At 39.4% G+C, this 21340-nt stretch overlaps 1 protein-coding gene across 6 annotated transcripts in view; it reads left to right on the top strand.

Moving 5' to 3' along the window:
* baiap2b (BAR/IMD domain containing adaptor protein 2b) overlaps positions 1-21340 on the top strand; it is a 94873-nt gene that overhangs the window by 40947 nt on the left and 32586 nt on the right. For all 6 annotated transcript variants that reach the window (XM_036572039.1, XM_036572036.1, XM_036572037.1 and 3 more), the window contains 4 exons: positions 6740-6751; positions 7473-7534; positions 8835-8906; positions 13076-13213. In XM_036572039.1, coding sequence (XP_036427932.1) covers positions 6740-6751; positions 7473-7534; positions 8835-8906; positions 13076-13213 — 284 coding nt within the window. The remainder of the gene's footprint in view (positions 1-6739; positions 6752-7472; positions 7535-8834; positions 8907-13075; positions 13214-21340) is intronic.

Below are 21340 nucleotides of genomic sequence, written 5' to 3'. Positions count from 1 at the left end.
GACAGACAGACAGACAGACAGATTTTGTAACAACATTTGCAACAATTTTGGACATATGTTTTTGAAAACATCAGTTGATGTATAATAGAATATAGTGCATTTTTGTTTTTCTAATAAAGGTGGTATTAATCATAATATAGCATAAATCTTGAATGTTGTAAGCTCACCCCCGACAATATATTTCATAAAAAAAAAGAAAATTCTTGAAAGTGATCTTTAATGTGTTTCATAGCAAACCTCTTCAACTATACATGTTGCATAACTGATATGAAACTCATGCACAAGTTATGTAGTTATGTGCAGGAGGGCTTGAAATATATACCTCCATATGGACCCTGGATGACTCATGTCTTCTAAAATGCAGTCGAATTAGTAGCGAACACATCTTTTTGAATCACTTTTTAGAAATTATTGCCCACTGCTTTGGGCCTTCATGACCTGCACAGTTGTGTTTTGCTGTCTAACAGCATGAAAAAAGCAATTAGCGAGAGCTCTTGTTTTGCATGAAGAGCCCTAAAACGTTTGTGGTTTTCAGACTCACAGCAAGGCGACTGTTAGCGTAGCTGAGCGTGTTCCACATTGCAGCTTTAAAAGAGTAGTGGTGTGATTATAGCGTTGTGCTTGAGAATGGAGAATGAGGGTGCTTATATTTATCACCGGCATCTGCACCAGCGCTGCATCATTCTCGAGCTGTTGACTTTTATTACCTCCACCAAGGTCACAGCAACGCTGAGAAGTGGTGTAAAGTAGTAAAATGCTTAGGCATAGAGGAAAGATGGTATAAGTCAAGATGGAGGGAGAGGAAGTGGATGGAAAGTGGGCAGCAAAAGAGGGCAGGAAGTGGAGAGAAAGATCCAGCCATGCATACAGTGACGGTTCACAAAAACATTTCGCTGTTTGTGCCCTCTTGAGAGGGCAGTGGGGGATTAGACCAGACACGGAACTCATTTTCAGCTGAAAAACTCTGCATCAGTGCTGTCTTAGTAGGCATCAGTTGGCATCTGTCATTTTTTCTCTCTGATTCTGCCTCACATTCATTTAGTTCAGCCCTCAGGCTCTCCGGCGCTCAAGCTGCTGGGTGTGGATAATGGAGCTGTAACTCTCTTCCTTCCAGCTCATCAGACACATCAGAGATAGATGGTCTGTCCACATGACCCTTACAGACAAAAACACACTCGCTAGTACTGTTCTACAACTAACTCAACCCTAACCTTAAGGAAGAAGAGTAGAATACTGTTTATTTGCTGAATTTAACCTATTGGGAAAAAATAGAGCATAAAATGTGGCGTGTGCAAAAGTTACAGCACATTTTATGTTTTATCTTTTATTTTTTACCCTATTTCAGCCAATAACTAGAAATTGTGTACTAATATTTTCAGAAAATACCATGTTTAAGTGTGTTCCTTGTAGAGGATGTGTTAACATGTTTTTACTTAAATCAACCAAACATTTAAATTAGAGAGTGTTCAAACTTTTGCATATGACTGGACGTGTCTGCCATGACTGTATTTGAAAAAATCTGTTTTAGGCCAAAAGCTTGTTTCAAAACTATTGTAAACCTATGTCTCAGACATAAGGCAGTGTATTCCTAACTATTTCATGTAATAGCTTTCTGTGAAGGAGCTTTTAGAAGCAGTGAATTCTCCAGACGTCTGGTTCCCATCTTCGCCACCATGAGCAACTTTGTTTTGTACATTTTTTTGTAAATTTCTCTAGAATGGAGAATTTCATGGCAAACCATTCTGAATGACTTTATTTAGATCTTAATCATTTAATTGTGCAGAAATTTTGAAAAATAAGTGGATTTTCCCTTTAACAGAAAGATACTTCTTCTTTTCTTTTTTTTAAGGCTACAGTTTTTCTTTAGGAAGAAAATTGCTGACAGGAACCAGACACATGCCACCACAAAGTCAAAATGTTAATGTTTTCCATCGTCTTGGGGACATTTGGTCCCCGATAGAGCTGCTACATCTATTCCAACCCTTAGGCTTGTTCATTCTTAGACTTTGCACTGCGTCGTAACTGGAGCTAACTTTATTATTTATTGGTTAAAAAATCAAAATAAACTGTTTTCTAGTGGCTTGAGAACACGTTTCTCCTGACCCCTCACAGTTGTCCTGTTAGTTTGTAGCCCCTTTTGGAGGTGAGCTAACTAAAAGTTCCTTTTAAAAACAGTCAGTATTTTCTTGCTTTAGTGTAGTTTCTCTTGCTCTTTGATTCTCATCCTTTTCTTTCTTTTGTCTTTCTTTGCAAACAATTAAATAGTCTCTTCATGGTCAAAGGGCAGTTATTCTGAATAAGGGGATTTCCCTCTAAAGCCTGTTGCAGGCCTCTAAAGTATCAGAGACCACATACAGTCTCAGTAAACTGAGAGCTCTGTGGCTATTGATCAGCGGTCACTGAAGGGTCCGGTGTTGGCTTTAATTGCTTGTCTTTTAATTGCTCCAGCCCTCTGTTAAGCTCAGACAACAATATGTAGAAGGCCCTGTAAGCCGCAGCTGCTGTGATCTGTGCTGATTATTGGTAAGCGGCTTAGAGGCCTGGCTGAGTGTGAGTGGACTGATGGAAGAAGGGATGGAGGGAAGGGTGGAGTGGAGTGGTATTAGATCACATTGTGCTGACTAGGAGAGGAAATTAGAGTGTGCTGCTGTAGAGATGAAGCTGGGGGGCCAAGGTCAATGAGGGAAGGTACACAAGGTCATTCACACAATGTCCCTCTCCTTTTTATGTATCTATCTGTCTATCTATCTATCTATCTATCTATATATATATATATATATATATATATATATATATATAGATAGATAGATAGATAGATAGATAGAAGGTAGAAGGTAATTTTAATTGAACAAGTTATGATAGTAATAAATATCTTTTGGTTATGAATCCCAAGACTTCTATCTCAAAATAAAGTATTCAGTAACTACTATGAAATTAATATGTTAGTTATATAATTATGAGAGTGCAGAACTGTAATGTGGGTGCAGTTAAGGGGTTAAACTGTAAACCTGTGAGTGATTGAGAAGGAGGACAGGAAGAGGAGAATTAAACCGAAAAGCACCCCCATCTCCAGCCTGCCAGCACACACACTCTAGAAGCCCACCAGCACACACTAATAAAGTTCTCCAGATTCACCCCTGTCCGCATTGTGTATTAGCCCTAATCCATAGCTTTAGCTCAGGTCTCAGTGGGCCATGAGGTAACCCGGTCACTGTTTGGGTGGGCATTTGTGGGATCATCGTGTAGTCTATCCTGCATGCTGATACTCAGACTTCTTCAGTGTGGCCGTACGTGTTCCTTTTTAGCTCTTAGAAGTCTAGAGTGTGCTGTCATTTTTCTATACTGTTTAAATGTAATTGCATGAATAATTAACACACTTAAACAATGAATTACATACATTAAACTTATATCCTGGATTGACGAGTTTGAGCCTGCACTTCTGGGATTTTCCTGTTTGTTTTGTTGTAAAGAACTTAACAAAAATTGATTTTTGGGAATAACAAAACTCAACAATAATCACGAGCTGTCACTGGTGATTTTTGTAATTTACAAGGGTTACATCTGAGATAATGAATATGGGGAGTGGGTGCTGAAGAGAGCATTAAGGCAGCTTTTACCTTGAGCACTCTTACTCGTACTCTCTCCTGTACGGTGCTCTGCTGTCCTTGATGCGACACAGATCTGTGGAAAAGACTGTGCCAGAAATTCGCAGAACTCTGAGCTTTAGAGCTGGGGCTGATTGGATATGTAATGCAATTTTAATGTCAGGATAGGGCCAGGTTACAAAAGAGAAAGACAAATAGGGTCAAATATTATGAAATGTGTTCTGCTGTGCAGCTTTGTTACCTGTGCACACAAATCGTTAATATGTGAAAACATGTATGATTCAGCAAAGAGCTGAAAGCCGCTTACTTGAAACCTAGAATTTCGGTCAGTTCTTAATCTTAAGCCTTGTTATCAAGGAACTATTGGGTATCTACTATGAAATTAATATGTACATGCATGTATATGCATATGTACAAGGGCCCATACTACACTTAGTGAACAGTGCACAGTGCAATTGAATAATTAAAGTCACATGCAACTTGATTATTCTGCTAGTTAGCAAGAGTAGTAACCAGCATTGTTCATGTAGCCTATCACATCCTATTACGTTGTTCTGGTTTCAGCAGAGGCTACAGTTTGCTAACAAAGCTGGTCGAATAATGCTGGCAAGCTAACTAGCTAGTTAAGCTAACTAGGTACCATCAATTCAGCAACTTTCCCAAAACACCATCTTTAATTTCTTGTCCATGCTGTGGCGATTGAAATCAGTTATACCATTTGATGTAATTGCATGGTACCTTATCAGTGTTTTGACTGTCTGGTTCATAAAACTTGTCGTGGTGACTGTAGTAGTCCTCTCTGGCAAGCTGGTCCACCTTTACTTCTTCCAATCTAGGTTGGAGGCTGGAGGCTATTTTATAGCCTCTTTGTGTAACGCCAGCTTATTTAATCACCTTTCCTCATTTAAGACATAGACAGCAGCTGCAGTTATATGTATCACTATGTAAAATAATTGTATACTCAAGTTGTCTGCGTAGCTAACTTTTTCATTTCAGCCATATCTTGCTCAGATAGTCCCCTTGAGCTAGCTAGCTAACTGCTATCTGAACTATGTCTTGCCCAAATCATTCCCTTGTAGCTGACATTTTATAGCAAGATAATGCAAGTTATTTGGCATTTTGTAAATAGCAGCACTTTCTAAGCAATGTTTTTTGAACAGTTTCCTCTCTAAGAGATGCAAGCAACCTTGTAGGTGATTTCAGCCAACAGGTGAAATCACCTACAGTGGAACAGCATCTGTGATGCCTGGAGAACAGGGGGGACCACCACAATCACCACAACATGCATTGCTTGCAATAGTTGTGACTGAGTTTTGAACAAGTTTAAAGTGAGTATATTGTCATCGTCAGAACAAAAACTTTCATCTCCCAAAAACATTACTTTACAGGAGAAAGAAAAAAACCTGCTTAACTTTCAATAAGTTATTATTTATTGTTATTCTAAGTCATTTTGGACCATTTCTATTGGACTGTTCCTCATGAAATGAAATTTTGACATAATTTAAAGTGTACATTACACTGACGTAATGTAAAGAAAATATATTAAACAGATGCAAAAACAAGGTTTTGTTCTGACAGTGACAAGATACAGAGTAGGAATAAAGACAATGGTTAATGTGAACAGCAGTGAGAGTGTAACTCTAGGCCCTTAGACCTGCTGTCATTTTTTACAACAGTCAACAGCACGGCTTATTTATTGATCTGGGCTGCTTTGGGTGTGATCCAAACAGATGGCACTAGGTACCAGTACATTAGTCTACATTTCGGTGTGACATCTCTAGCGCATTAGCCCTTAGGTGACCACACACGCTTGTGCACACACACCACAAACTGGAGGTAGAGAGATATCAAGCCCATGCTCATGTTGTACATTTGTGTGAATGTGTCTGTGTTTGTGTTTCTCTGTCTCCAGTCATAAAGCATTGGTGTTTAAATGCCTTGTCATTTAAGGTCCACAGTGTGCGTGTGTACTAACACCTGTTCTATACCCCAAAATGCGATATGGGCCAAAACCCGGTTAGTATGGGTTCAGACAGGATCTTAGAAGATGACTCTGTGCTGTTTAAAACCATTTAACCTCGTGTGATGTCATCAAAGCATGATGTGTTTGTTACAATGCTGCCATGATCACCACAGGGATGCAGTTTGTTATCACACTGACAACTGCAGTACGGTTCTGACCAAAGCTTTTCATGAGGCTTTTACTCTTCTATTGGTCATGTTCCCTCAAAATAGGCATTTCATTTGTAATTTGTAAGGAAATATTCAAAAAAACAATAGATATGTATAGTTTTTCCATTATGCTAATGCTGTGTCCATCAGCACATGAGTGGGATAAATCCATGTGAAAGACTTTTCAATTTGTAATTCCCACTCAAAGTCAGGGTTTCAGTTCCTTGATGTCACTTTAACATGGCAGCACCTACAACAATGAATAGCTTATTTTGAACATTTTTAACCACTGTCAACTTATCACTAAATACACCAGAATTCGTGGATAATATAAAGTTTAATTTAGTCTCTGCAAGATTTTTGATCAAAACCGTTCATTTTCGTCCCTATATTAATGGTGAATTGTCACAGCCTTATTGTCGTAGCTTCATTTAAAATGAATGAAGAACTGAACAAATCAGTGTAAAAAAAAACATTTTAAGACTCTTTCATATCTATTCAGCAGTCAAATACATGCAAGTGTACTATGACTGTCCATTGTTTTCTCAGTTTCAAACAGTTGAGACTGCATGAACACTTTGAGTTAGGAAGCAGGAAACTCTTCCAAAAAAAAAATTCCGAAACAAATTCCAGCATAATGAAACTGTTGTTCCTGAAACCACTTTAATTAACTTCCTCTTCAGTACATATTTACTGAACTGAACCTACAACATTCATAGAGAATGAAAGAATGGGTCTCGGTTAACTAGAGATGCTGCTGATCCATATTAATTGAGGTTTGGCTGCATTTGGGGGAAACGGGGGAGAAAAACGGGTAATGTGTGTTTTGTCTTATTGGCCCTGGAAAGGTTTCTCTCTTTTTTCACAGCCCCCCAGGTCTACTGTACTTCTGTCTCTTGCTCAATCTAGCTCTTTTGTTTATCTTCTTTCTTTTTATCCTTTACAATGCTTTGCATAATCAGAAGAAGCTGCGTGTAGGTACCCTGCATACCCGACACACACACAGGCCACACACACCCCTCCTGGCTGCATGAATGAAACGTTTTCTTACTTTTTCTTTCTTTCGTTGCTTCTTTTGTTGCTACTTTCTTTCAATCTGTTGCTTTTCTCACAGCTCTGTTGCTCAGAAACTAACGATCACAGTTTGTGATCAACATGTTGTAGCTGCTGTTTTCTTTCATTTCTGTTGATGAACCATGCACTGCAGTAAGCCTACATTGCTATGGCTATCATGTATATTGTGATGTCATTTTATTCTGCTTTGCGCTTAATATGAGAACTGATCATTTCTCTCATATGTTTCCATTTGATGGTGTTTTTCTGACTTGTTAGCAGCACTGTTCATTGTCTTCGTGGGTATCGTTAAGCTTGTCCGTGTTTTCTTTAAGCTTGTCTGCGTTTTCTTTAAGCTTGTCTGCGTTACTTTTAAGTTGTCTGCTTTTTACCTGTGATTTGAGTGACGTTCCATCATGTCCATTTCTTGTTCTATCTCTCTCTCTACCTCCTTCTCTCCTTCTTTCTCTCTTTCTGTTTTTTTTGTGCAGCTTTTGTTGTTTGTTTGGAACTGCATGATTTTACTGCATGTGTATATCAGAGCATGTATATGCAGAAAAGTGTTATAACAATGCTCTGTCTCCCACTGTCTCTGTCTCTCTCCCTCTCTCTCTCTCTCTCTCTCTCTCTCTCTCTCTGTAGGGGACGTGCTCTTTCAGATGGCCGAAGTCCACAGACAGATCCAGATGCAGTTAGAGGACATGGTGTGTGAAATTATACATCGAATGTCCTTTACATTTGTATTATAATTGCCATATGGAATAAAAGCACTGAATACAGTTCACCCACTAAAGATTGACTGAATACTAGAGGTCACTCTCTCTTTCTCTTTTGTGGAGTGATGTATCACTCACCTTCACTGTAAAGTCCATTGATTAGCATTCTCCTCCAAGCGCATTGAGGTGAATAGTGAACCGTGGAATATATTGGCAATGGAAGACTGCCCTTATCCCTGTCCTTTTACTATGACCCTATCTGAAAGCCTCCATCTGGCCCCGCTGTGGGGAAAGGGAAGGGTGGTCCGTTTCAAAATGTCAGATGAACAGAGCCACTTCCGCACATGCACAATGAGAACAATGCAGCCGTCTGCTGCGCTATCCACCCACCGGCTCGCAGATATCTGGGGGCTTTCCCGCTCTGTGTCACACACTGACACACGCAGGTTAAACAAACGCTGTTCTCCATTCCTGCCTTAACTCAAACGATAAGGTGGAGCGGCTCTGAGGTGTTTTTTTCACTCTGCTTAAAGCTTTTAAAGGTGCTTGTTTTCCACAGAGGCTGTGTGATATCTAGAGCCTGCCCTGTGTTTTGTCATAGAGCTGGCTTAATCATTTCAAAGCCAGTTTAGCTGTGTCCAGCTGATATGGCCGCAGTTTAGGTCCGGTTAGGGGTGACTTGTTAGCCCTGAACCTATCATCACTGTTATATCAAAACCATGTAAAGCAGCAGTTACACTAGACAACTGCAGTTTCTGTCACCCTGCAAAACAGGTGTGACCAAATCTGATCTGGGGAAAAAAACAAAAACATTATTCCTTTTGGTGCAGTTTGCAAGCTAGCTAACTCGCAAACCAGAAACAGTAAGAACACATTTCCTTCTCTGTGGATATTCATTGCTGCTATTTAAAGCATCGCCCCTTTAGAAGCGAGCGCAGCCAAAGCAGTGACACTATTGGTCAAGGACGCAATTTCATGTACCAAACGTTGGCCAAAGTTTAACCCCACACAAAGCCTGATGTCTATGATGCAAAATAGCTCATTGCTGCGAATTCCATTGAAATGAAAGTAATTTCAGTGACTGGGCCTGAACTCAATTATATATTGAGCAGTTTACTAACAGAATAGCTAAGCAAAGATAAAGCACCCCTGTTGCCTTGTATAACAGTGGAGATGAGGAGATGATGATGATGAGCGTGTTTGTGTTTGTGTGTGAGAGAAAGAGAAAAATAGAGAGGGAGGAATGTCATTAACTCATATATTCATATTCATATACTTTATCTTTCAGCTGAAATCCTTCCATAATGAGCTACTCACAGAATTGGAGAAGAAAGTGGAGCTGGATGTCCGATATTTAAATGTAGGTAACGAGCGTGCATACACATTTACAATGTTAAATTAACACTGGTTTACAGTTCATTCCAAATGATTCCAAAATGGCTTGCAGTGAACTCCAGTTTTACAGCTCACCACACATGCAGACATGCAAGACTGCAATTTACAAGAGGGTACAAATTGTTTTCATCTACACTGTTTTACATCCATTAATTTAATTTTCCAGTATTACTTTCCTGCATTTTCGATACCTTTCAGCCACTTGCTCATGGTCAGTAAGCTCTGCTTTGTTTGGTTTATGGAGCTGATGACCTGAGCTGCTGAACCCTGGGCAAACTTTTCTTTTGACTCCATGGCCAGCGCAACATTGATTAAACAGCTGTCGTGCGATATAATGGAAATGTGGTGCAGTTAATGTCAGTCTGTCATGTTCTACATAATGTGTGCTTATATAACTGCACTCATGAGGGTCTGTTGGAGCAGAGACTGCATTCTCTTTTGTTCCATTCAGTGCAGAGCTGGCACACTGTAGGAAGTGGAACACTGTCAGAGGTGATAGAGGTAGATGAGTTGTAAGAGTTGAGTGATTTGTGTCAAGGCTATTTGATGTAGATATAAAAAAACAATTCCAATTCAGTGGATTGGTATCAGGGATGATCCAAGCATATCAGTTAAAATGAACCGAATCCACTTCTGAATTTTTGCTCTGTTTACGCCACTGTTGTAGAGGTGCTGTTAAGCTAACTGACCATGGGCGAAACACATTCTTTCTTAAGACAAACACTAAAAAGTTCATAAGAATGTTCTTAAATGCACCCCCCCCCAAAAAAAAACTTAATCTAAGATAATCTTAATTATTTTCTTAAAATTTTCCTAAGAAAATCTTCATTTTTTTCTTATGTAAGCTACGTCGCTTTTTACCACGTACCATAAATGACGCAAGATCAATTTTGAATTTGTATGGTTATTTCCATTATCTGCTCAGAGAACAGCAAAATGGAGGTGAAATATCAAACCAAGCTTTTAAAAGTTTTGCAAACTAGAACTAGATGTGACATATAAAATATGATAATTGTGGGGTGACGGATAAGGATGGGCAGGAGCAGCAGAGGAAGTGTCTGTGATAAGTTTAGATGCTGACCTCGTCAACTCTTACAGCCTAAGACAATTGTGAGGCTATCGTAAGGTTAAGAAAACATTCAAGAACATAATATTTTCAAGAATACCACTTGTACTTATTCTTAAGAGAATAGAAAAAAATAAGAGAATTCTTAAGAAGTTATTTGAAGAATAGCAAGTTTTCAGAACTGTTTGTTAAGAATGAAGTTAAGAAAAAACACACATTTAAGAAGATTTCCTTTCTTAAGTCACTTTCGTGAATCCGGGCCCAGAAGTTAAATGTTCAGTGTGTTGAACCATTTTTAAAGTAGAAAATGAAATCTTTAATATCTGCAGTCCTTGCAGACTAGTATATGAACTAGCTGCCTTTTGTGTAAACATGGGCACATCGAGTGCGAGCGCATGGCTGTAATACTGCAGAGTGTTTACTATTAAGCTCAATGCAGTGATTTTACTGCAGAATATTAAATTAACAGATGACCAAATCATCAGGTGGTTCAATTAAATTGGATTTTAAGTCAATATTACAGCACACTATAAAACAGTCATTGAAAAAGCAGTGTCACATTATGCACACAAGAAAAATGAAGTGATTTTACTGTAGTATTAATTATCAGCTTTGCATATCTCATCTAAATTATGTGGCTGTTTTATCTATGGAAAATACAAATACTGCATCATTGTTGGTCAGTACTCAGCATAAAAGTACTCTGATCAAACTGGATGAAACAAAATTGGTATATCCCTAGTGCACATTATATATATATATATATATATATATATATATATATATATATATATATATATATATATATATATATTAAGAAGATGCTTTAAATTTAAAGAATTTACAAGACAGTACAGATTGTTTTCTTCCACAGCGTACAAGTTTACGTCTACATCTTGCATATGATGAAATGGAAAACATTAGAAATGTTTTCAAAGCCCTTCTCTTATTCTTATTCCTATTATGTGTCTTTCTCTTGGGTGGACCACGGTAGCGTCAGTGTTTATGTACATGGTGAAGACTGGAGATGTAATATTTCTAATAACTTCCTGCAGAAATGGATTGCCTTGACCCTCCGTTTCTCACATTCACGTGTGGCCCCCTGTGCTTTGGCAGTGAATCTCAGCCATATTTGTTTGGTGCTTCATCTGAGGCATTGATGAAAATAATTAAGCATGCTTTCATTCATTTCCAGGGAAGACGGAAAATAAACAATTTTTCTGGGTTCAGTGAAATGTGGCAGAAAAAGCTTTGGCAGTGGGCAGTGAAAGGGAACAAAGAGCCACGGTCCGAAACACAATGGCTCTGGGCAGAAGGGAATTGTGGGATGACAGGAGGAGGACAATGGGAGAGCTGAGCAGGCCCAGTTCCCATAAACTCCCAACATGTGAAAGCTTCTCAGGTTCTACACGATGCACCCTTAAAATAGCACCCTTAATGTAAAGGCAGTGGTTGTATATAGAAGCATGACAACTCACAGACTGCTTAAAAAATGCATGGTTAAATGATTCGTCTCCATGATTGGGAACATGTCCATGGCATACCCACTGGAGATAGCATGATGGCCTGCAGCAACCTGGCCCCCTAAAATCTTCATTGGGCCCTCATATAGATAGTGAAACAGTTGTACACCAATGACCCACAGAAATTTCTTTACAGTATACCTCAATAATTAACTTCCATCAGCCTTACACAGACCATTACACAGAGCCTCTCTTATTCATAATGCCTCTCATCAATGGCAGCCATTTTCAGACAGATCCTTCACAGCCTGCAACATGATTGTTTTTAGTCTAAAGTCTTAAATAGTTAATCTAACATAACCATCTCTGGGTTAATGTTAGATACTAGTAGATTGAGTTGCATGTCTTGAGAGCATCAACTTGTTTGAGACGTTTTTTATGCACCACTGAGGCCCATAAGATCCTAGTTATGCCACGGAAACCTGTATATGGTTCTTTGAAGAACGTTTAAAAGTGGGTGTTATTAGCACCAACAACGGTTCTGCTACTGATACAAGGCATAAAGCATTTGGTTCTATATAGGACCTTTTTTTAAAGAATCTAGGTTAAAGACTGAGATTCACTGGCTTTAGTGTGGTACCAGATTTGAATGCATTTTCACAGAAACTGAATTCTTAACTGTCTTGACCTACTTTAGTCAGCGTGACATTTAAACAGCTTTACAGGGCTAACAATGGTTTTGGAAAATCGGCATGAAGTGTTTCCTGAAATAAAAGCACCAGAGGAAGAGTTACACGCTTTAAACTCAGTTTGACATTTATTCATGCAAGACTGCTGGATGACACATAAAGGTTTGCTGTGACTTTAAAGGAACCGTTTGGCAAAAGTATAAATAAAATAACCAGATATTACTTTTTACTTCTAATGTTATCAGCCAACCTTTGCTTCCAGAGTTATGAGTAATAGAAACTTCTACATTATTATTTAGCATCACGCAAATGCCTAAATCATTACACGCTTGTGGTAAACTGTGTTGAGTTATTAAATGATCTCATAGATTTGCATATCGCTGCTGTCAGAATAAAACCTCGTATCTCCATTTTTGTCATTTTTCAGTTTTTGACATTTTCCGCTGTGTGTAAGTTTCATGATAAATGGACCAAAATAAATGGCTCAAAATTACTTGGAAAAAATTCTGGTCCCGTTGACTTACATTAAAAGTAAAGTAGTTTTTCCCTTCTCCTGTAAGGTTACCATTTTAAAGATATGAGGTTTTGCTCCGACAACAGCGATATGTGATTTCTGAGACTGTATGACATACTGTTATCTCAACCTTTATCCATTTTCATGGACAATGCTAATTAGTAAGGTGTAGTTTTCCATTAGCTCATTAGCTGTGTAGCTCCAGGGCAAAATTTACGTGTTCAAATCCCAGGACTGATGGGGTCCTTTGGGCAAGGAGGCACTTAACTCCCTCCACCAGAGTACATAACATTCGGGGTAAATGGACAAACTGTTATTTTATCCTTCTTTGAAAGACCACGTCCTCACTGCTGCACTCTCACCAATTGAACTAAAGGTCTTGTCTCATGTTCTTTCCGGTAGGCGGCTCTGAAGAAGTACCAAATGGAGCACCGGAGCAAAGGAGAGAGTCTGGAGAAGTGCCAGGCAGAGCTGAAGAAACTGCGAAGGAAGAGCCAAGGCAGCAAGAACCCTTCCAAGTACGGAGACAAAGAGATGCAGGTGAGGCTGCTGCCCTTTCAACTTTCTAATCCAGCTTTGAGGGGTTTTCCCGAAGGGCTGACTGGGCCGAGTTTGGCCAGCACGTTAAGATGGCATGATTTGTTTGATAAAAAGCAGTAAAAAGCTCATGGGGGAGCGTTATGGCCCTCAATTGAATTCAGTCCTGCAGGGGTGAGAGTGCTTTATAAAGGCTTTCATTTCTTTATTCACCTTATAGTGGGCTTTTAGGATCACTAGCTACTTTAATTTTTCACTTCAGCGTCTTATGCAATAGACACTTCTGTTGTTAGCATAAGCATCAGGCTCTGCTAGCTCAACATCAGTTAGGTTTTTCAAGGCCACTCCTGCCATGCCGGGAGGCTGGAAGTGGAATGAAAGAGTTTTTTCCCCCTTCTCTTCTTCTTTCAGAGATTAGCGCATGTCTGTGGGATTGTGTAATCCGTGACTGCGAGTCCCCGCTGGGTCGGGATATTGCAGGATTCGGGCAGCCAAAGCCAACTCTGGGATAAAGAATGGAGATATAGGAGTAGCAGCAGCTCTTTGAGTTCAAATGATCTACCTACAGATCATATTTATAGATGACAGAATCAAGCCATTTCTTTTCAATCATTTGAATCATTTTAAAATAAAAGTAAATGTACCCAAACTATGACACACATGAATCATGTAGTGACCAAAGTAAAGTTTATACAAAAGTGTTATATATTTGAGATTGTAGTAGCCCCCCCTTTTCTTTGATACACCTTTACATACTATTGGCATTCTGGCATTTGCTCAAGTAGCTTCATGAAGACATGAAGCAAAAACAAAGCATTTCATGCACTAAAGCATAAGCCTTTATATCAGAATGTTTTTGCAACTATTAAAAACCTATATAGTCATTTAAGTGCCTCAAAACTTTTGATTGATACTGTCACCTTTTGTAGTAGTAAGAACATACATGCTAAACAATCTACTGTAGCACTACATAAGGACTTCATAACACATGTATAAGCATTGAGTAACATATTTAGAAAGGAATACTTGGACAGCTGATATCAGTATTCACAAGATGACATAAGATGTTTTATAAAGTAATGACATTGTATTGAAATAAGGGCCCTTAAACTAAAGTGACAGACAGGTATTGTATTTGTTATGCTGTTGTGAAGCATCATTCCCATGTAATTGAACTTTTAAGACAGAGGAAGTTTGAAGGCATCTTTCATTTAACTCATGCAGTATGTGGGGATCTTACCTAGACCTCTGCTTTAAACATTCCTCATAGTCATATAAATGGAACAAATGTCTGTCATTGTAGTTTATATCTATACAGTATCTTACTGCATAAACATTTGATGTTATTTCGAGAGTACTGACATGAGCTGTTCATTAACACTGAAATATTGCTTTTTCAATGTGCTGTTCAACGCTTTCACATGTCTCATAAAGTCCCTCTGAAGTTTGTCAAATGAATTTACAGCTATCTAGCTATATATTATGAAATGCCTGTAAAAAGTATTTGCATTCTTTGCTGTCATTGGAAATTTCAGCTTCTCTGCTGTCTAATATATCCTTATAATGGTATGTTTGATGTTTCAAGGCCAGTACTTTACAGCAAATGGCAAGAAATCATTAATGTTTTCTTATTCCCATGTCATCCTACGTCCTTAACTTTTTTTTTGTTGTTGCTGCCAGAGAGGAACCCACTCTGTTTCTGTGGGTTTTGACAGTGTTTATGTGCTGTCCTTGTGCCGTTGCGGGCAGTGGCCTTCTTTAACTGCGTTTTGTTTGGAGTGAACGCCTCTCACTGGCCATGGCGGCAGGCTCTGAGGCATCATAGAGAGAAGAGTGGGTGTGCAAAGCGGTGGGCTTCACTGACCTGGGGTCCACTCCTGCCCAAAGCAATGGGTGTGCTCCAGATAATGCTGTTATTTAAATGTATGTGTGTTTATGTGTTGTATAAATGGCGTGGGCTCTTTATGCTTGTTGAATACACTCTACAGGTGTCTTGTGTAACAGAAATGAAGAGGTGAAAGGAGGAGGTAGCTGAACGCTGTTTGCCAAGCACCCCGCAGGGCTTATGCGGAGTGTGATTATAGGAGGATAAAATCTGAGCTTTTATCCTCAGGTGTGTGAGAGAGAGAGAGAGAGAGAGAGAGAGAGAGAGAGAGAGAGATATACAAAATGTATAGCCATAGCATAACCATAGCAACGCCATCGCAGGTCACCTCACTTGTGTCATGTAATTAGCATGTTATTTTGTTCCAGATGCTTTTCACTCCCTGTAGATCATTTCAGTGGATGTCTGTAGTCCGTGTCATTCCCATAGTAGCCTAAGCTGTTCTTCTCTGTGTGACAAATGAATGGCATTTTCGAATGTCATGCAAAAAAGTTCTAAAATCGATGTTTTATCCTACATACATTTTTTCTCTGAATGTAACTAGATTCTCTGAATTACAAGAACAGGAGGCTATATGTGAATAATGCCTCATGACAGTAAACAACTGACATCATAAGACTGGCAATCTCACCAAAATACCTCACAAAAACTAGTAAACTTTGTCAAAAGTGGAGGTTAAGCTGTATTATCAGTAGTAGCCTAGAGCTTAGCTTCAGAGTAGCTTGTGTATTATAGAATAATGCTAAAGAACAGTATTAGACTGTGCGATTGTGAGCTTGCTTGCAACAGAGACGTAGCAAGATACCTATGCTGGCTCCTTATCGACCTCGTATTTCAGAGAATCCAGCGATATTTGACGGGGAAAATGTATGTAGGACAAAACATACTGAGTTTGGAAAATCTTAATTTACCACAGGGCACAATAGCTGCGATTTTCAAAAATGCCATTCATTTTCACCTTAGAGAACAATCACCAACACCTCGAGTTGCTTGTCTGGGCATGATGAAGACTACAGAATGACGAATGATGTCAAAGGTCTATGCCACTCAAACACTTTGCATGAAGGAGAAAGGTCACTGTAGCATACCATGTGCTACCCTGGGCTCAGGAAGGACGCTAGAGGCAAGAGAAACGTCTGCAGCAGCTATTTCTTAATTTTCCCTCACAAAACAAAACACAACCAATAAAACCAAAACAAACCAAACCTGGCCACTTTTCAGTGGTTTCAAAAGGCGCTCACGCTCCTGAGCTGAGGGGGTCAGAGGTTGTCGCTCCGCCTCCCTGTCATTGCCCCCCGCTCCCCAGCTCGGCCGCCTGGATTAAATGTGAGATGTAGTCTAGCGGCCTCGCTGCAGAACAGGAGGGGCACGGTGCCCAGGAGGTGGGGCTCTGGACTTGCGCGCCATCTACCACTCCCTCGCGGGGTTTTGTTCTCGCTTGCGGTTCGGGTCCCAGTGATGGCTGCGCGGCACAGTCACACTGTTCGAAGACATCAGATGTCGTCTTTTGCTGTGTAATCAAGCTAATGATAGTGTGAAGGCAAATTTGTTGCTGTTTCAAAACTGCATTGTTTCAGTTAGATTCAGTGACATAGTCCAGATCAATAGCTTAACATTTTAAATGGGAAACTCAGTGTTATGTAGTGAATCTGAGCTCTAACCTGAATTCATAAGGCTGAATGGGATTCTGTAAACCTTGTCCAACCTCACAACAGCTGCTTAAAGAATTAATTTATGGATGGAGCATAGATAAATCGATTCAAACCACTGAATGCCAAAGCAGAGTATATGGTTACTTAACAATAAAGAACCAGCTTTAATGTGGTTAGCCGTTTGTCTTGGAGTCATATGGCTGAAAGTTTGGCCTGGACTGCAGATCTTGTATCAAAAGTGTGTGGAGCGTGTATAAAGTAATTACTAAGTGATTGTTTAGGCTTGCGTCCGCAGTGCAGCTGCGTGATGCAAAGTGTGGAGAGCGTCGGGGAATCGATATCTGGAGCTGTAAGCACTCTGCTACAGCTCCCCAGGCTTCAGCTACTCGGCCACTTTCAGCAGTTTAGCAAGTGTGAAAATCCAGGTAACTCCGCTGGGAGAACCCTCAGTGGGTGTGTACGTGGGTGTGCGTAGTTGAGTGGACATGTTTAAAGGCTTTAGTGACTTTCGTGGATGTTTTTTTGATTTCACAGCACTGCGGTTCTTTTGAGATTGCTGCATGTCACTCACAGGAGAATGAAATTTCGCACCCCGCCCAGCAGTACTGAATTATTTAAAGATGTGCGGATGTATGTGTGTGTGTGTGTGTGTGTGTGTGTGTGTGTGTGTGTGTGTGTGTTTGTGCCTGTGTGTGTTCTTGAGACTTAGCTGCTCAGTGTGTTTCCAGTGTATGAATTTTACATGGCTTTAGTGCTGGTCCTGCTGTGTGTCATACTGCAGATGAGCTCTGCTGGTGGTGAGGGTAGTCATCTGCACTGAAAGCTCAAAGTGCCACATTACAGCCAGCGTGGACATCACTGACTCAAACACACACAAGTGATGGCCAGTCGCATCGTTAACAGCTTTGAGCATTGTCATTAGGACTCCTTCAGTTAACCTCTAAAGTATCGGCAGGTCCAGACTTCAGTTCCTCACTCTTGTAACTTACATAATAGTGCTTATTGTCATCATGATAGAGATTTTTGTCTATGGCAATGTTATAACACAGCTTTTTAATTCAATGATCAGTGTCCTGGAGATGTACTTTTTTGTCATGGTTACTAAATAAAGAACCTGCAGTTTAAAGTGTTAAACTGAGGAACAATAACAGCTTGAGTTTTGTGAGACTATTATGCAGGTTTATCACTATTAAAAGTTTCCAAAGAGCTTCAGATGAAAATAAACACAGGCTTATATATATATATATATTGTAACATTGGTTGTGGATGAACTGAGTGGATGACTCCAATGAGTGATGGATGGGAGAAGGATATCAGTGAATTATCTACTGTTGTTATCATATCTTTATCAATATAATGTTGATTTTGCAAAACCCAAACATCGACCCGGACCTTCTTTTTTGAGCCTGGGCGTGTGATGTAGGCTGTGTTGACGTTATAAGCTTCATTGCTCAAATCCAATTTTTTGCTCAGATCCTATCTCCCTGACTTGATGGGTCACACTCGTTTAGTGAATCACGTGCATCATGAACAGCAAACAAACTAACCAGCAGAACAGGCCTTATCTGTGAAGATAATTAACCTCTCAGCTGTTCATTATCAGAGTGAGATGAAGGTGAAAAGGGTGAGATGTGTTGCTTTTCCACCGTTTACAGGCTTTAACCTCTGTTCGGCGCTGCTGCCATGGTAACGCTGAATGATGGTGCACGCGCAATGAAAAAAAAGCACATGAATTCCGATCTGAGCGTCACATTAAGGTTGCATGGCCACGAATCGGATACGTATCCGATCTAGGACCACGAAAATGGCTCTGGTCAGGTTTGGAAAGATGAGATTTGTGAGTCCACACAGCCCTGAAAACATCAGAGTCACATTAGGGGCAAAAAATTGGATTTTTGCCACTTCAACCTGATAATGTGAACGTAGCCTTAAGTACTTAAAGACAAATTACGTGCTCTGAAAACTCCCACGAAATCGACCCCACACTTCTGACTTTTAAATCATTTCAAAAAGAATTTTTTAAATTCTTTAAATGTTATTTATCTCCCCTTTCAGTGTATTACAGTCTGTCTGCACCCCCCACCCCCACCCACCCTCTCTGAATGCTTTACTGACACACCTCGCTGGTTTTGAGGGGAAAATGCAGTTCACTGTCTTCTTTTGCAGCTCCTCCACAAGATTAATGCCACTATGAAAAGCATGACCAATGAAGTGTTCTCATTACCTGCATGTTCCCTTAAGGTTTGTTAAAGCAGGATAAGACGCCATGCTAAATCTTATTGCGCATTTATACTTTAACAAGCATTCCAGATCAGCACTTGCTTAGTACAGGCAAATTGATTCAACTAGAGTGCCTCATGCCTTAAAACATGGTGATGCCATTTTATGTTGCCTTTGTGAATAAGTATGCGTTTTTATGTGAGTGCGTATCCATTAGAATTCCTTTTCAGAGCTCCGTCTCGGGCAGAGGTCAGAGACCTACTGATCCTACTGATGTGAATTCAGAGTAACACCTTTTTCAGAAGGCTACCATTATAGGGACTTCATAACAAATGCACAAGCACTGAATAACATATATAAAAAAGCAATGCATATTAATGAACAGCTTATGTCAGTACTTACAAGAGCACATACAATTTTATGAGCCATATGTATCCGTTCTACGAAGATTTTGGATGCCCTTAAATCGAAAATATATGTTTTATATGCTGTCCATTGCTTGTAAATATCTCATTCAATGCTTATGCATGTGTTATGAAGTCCCTTTGTAGGTAGCTTTCAAAGGTGTTAATTCAAGACATCTCTGTATAAAGATGACAGCACCAACAAAGCTTTGTTGGCTGAATGGCCTTTGGTGACCAGCGCTGGCCAACTGGTAGATCATAAGGTATAAATAGGCCAGCATATCCGGGTTTGTTGTTAGGCCAACAGCACTGATAGAAGCAAGATTTATCTCCTGTCTAAAACATGTAATTATAATCCATCACGTCAATCTATAATGATTCACAGTGTAGAACTGTATCCATTGATCATGTGAGTACACCTGTAAATGACAGAAGGGATCAATCTTCCATACATTTTATAATAGCATAATATAATAGCATTTTATAATAGCATGAATAATGAATATATGTGGCTTATTTGATTTATTTCATTTTCTCCACCAAGTTGTACATTTAACTTTCTCCTTAGTGCTGTAAACGCTCTCAGACTGCACTAAAAAAACTTTGTAACTGCTTTCCATGATGTAGTTGCAGTTACAATTGTTTTATCCATGCTTTGATCACAAATGCACTCTTTCATAGCAACTGTTGTTGGTTGGATGAGCCATACAGAAAGTTGGCTCAACCTAATCTACTCTTGTTTAAAGTTCCAGATTAAAATGATAGGATACTGAGCTGGACTTTATAGTAGTATTCAAAACTAGGCAGGTTAGAACAGCAAAGATGAATTTGCCACCATGCTAATAATACAATTTCTACACAATAAATACAATTTGAAGTCACTTCAACAAAAGAAAAAAGTGTGCAATTTGTCAGTTGAGCTGTTCTTTAGAGTATCTTGCTAAATTTGACTGGAATTTGCAAATGTTTTGCAAGGCTTGTCTATTTAAAAGCACGATAAGATGCTATGCTAAATCTTATTGCATGTTAATAATTTAACAAGCATTCAGGACAAGGTCTTGCTTAGTACAGGCAAATTGCTTAAACTGGAGTGCCTCATGCGTTAGAATGTGGTGATGCCATTTTATGTTGCATTTGTGGATAATTATGTGTTTTTATGTGAGTGTGTATCCATTACAATTCCTTTTTAGGGCCTCAGTCTCAGGCAGAGGTCAGACACCTACTGATCCCACTGATGTGAATTCAGAGTAATGCCTTTTTAGAAGGCTACCATTACAGGGACAAGCACAAGCAATGAATAACATATATATAAAGCAGTACATATTTATAAACAGCTTATGTCAGTAGTTGCAAGACGACACACGAATTTACGAGCCATACGTATCAGTTCTGTAAATGATTTTGATGCCCTCAAGTCGAAGATGTATTGTATAAGTTGTCCATTGCTTTTTAAATGTCTTACTCAATGCTTAATTAGTCAATAAATTCAACTTATACACAATAAATACAATTTGAATTTAATAACAAACTCCAAATTTGTGTATTTTGTCATTTGACAAAGTCTGAGCTGTTCATTAGAATGTCTCGCTAGATTTGACTGGATTTTTGCCAATGTTTTGCAAGGCTTGTCTAATTTTGCCACAGTTGCTATGAACGATTGAATCTGTGAGCGGATCCTGGTGTGGTAGCTGTGATATCAGTGCTTTAAGCCAAAATGTCTGTGTCTGGTTGTTTTGGCTGGGATCAGTTGAAATTCTTGAATGAGTAACAGAACGAGAAGGTTAATTGGAACTACAGTGTTGCGGGAATATAGCCCGTGATCAGGTCACAGTTACACAGCATAGTCTCCATTACAGACACGTACACATGTAGTGATTATGCAGAACACTAGAAGAAGCGCGTCACTGGTGTGAGTGACATACTAAAACCCACACTGCAGCTCTCTGAACATGGTTTTAATAAAGTGGGC

Source organism: Colossoma macropomum, unplaced genomic scaffold (genome assembly GCF_904425465.1).
Source record: "Colossoma macropomum unplaced genomic scaffold, Colossoma_macropomum, whole genome shotgun sequence".
Lineage (NCBI taxonomy): Eukaryota > Metazoa > Chordata > Actinopteri > Characiformes > Serrasalmidae > Colossoma > Colossoma macropomum.
This window is presented reverse-complemented; position numbering and strand designations above follow the sequence as displayed.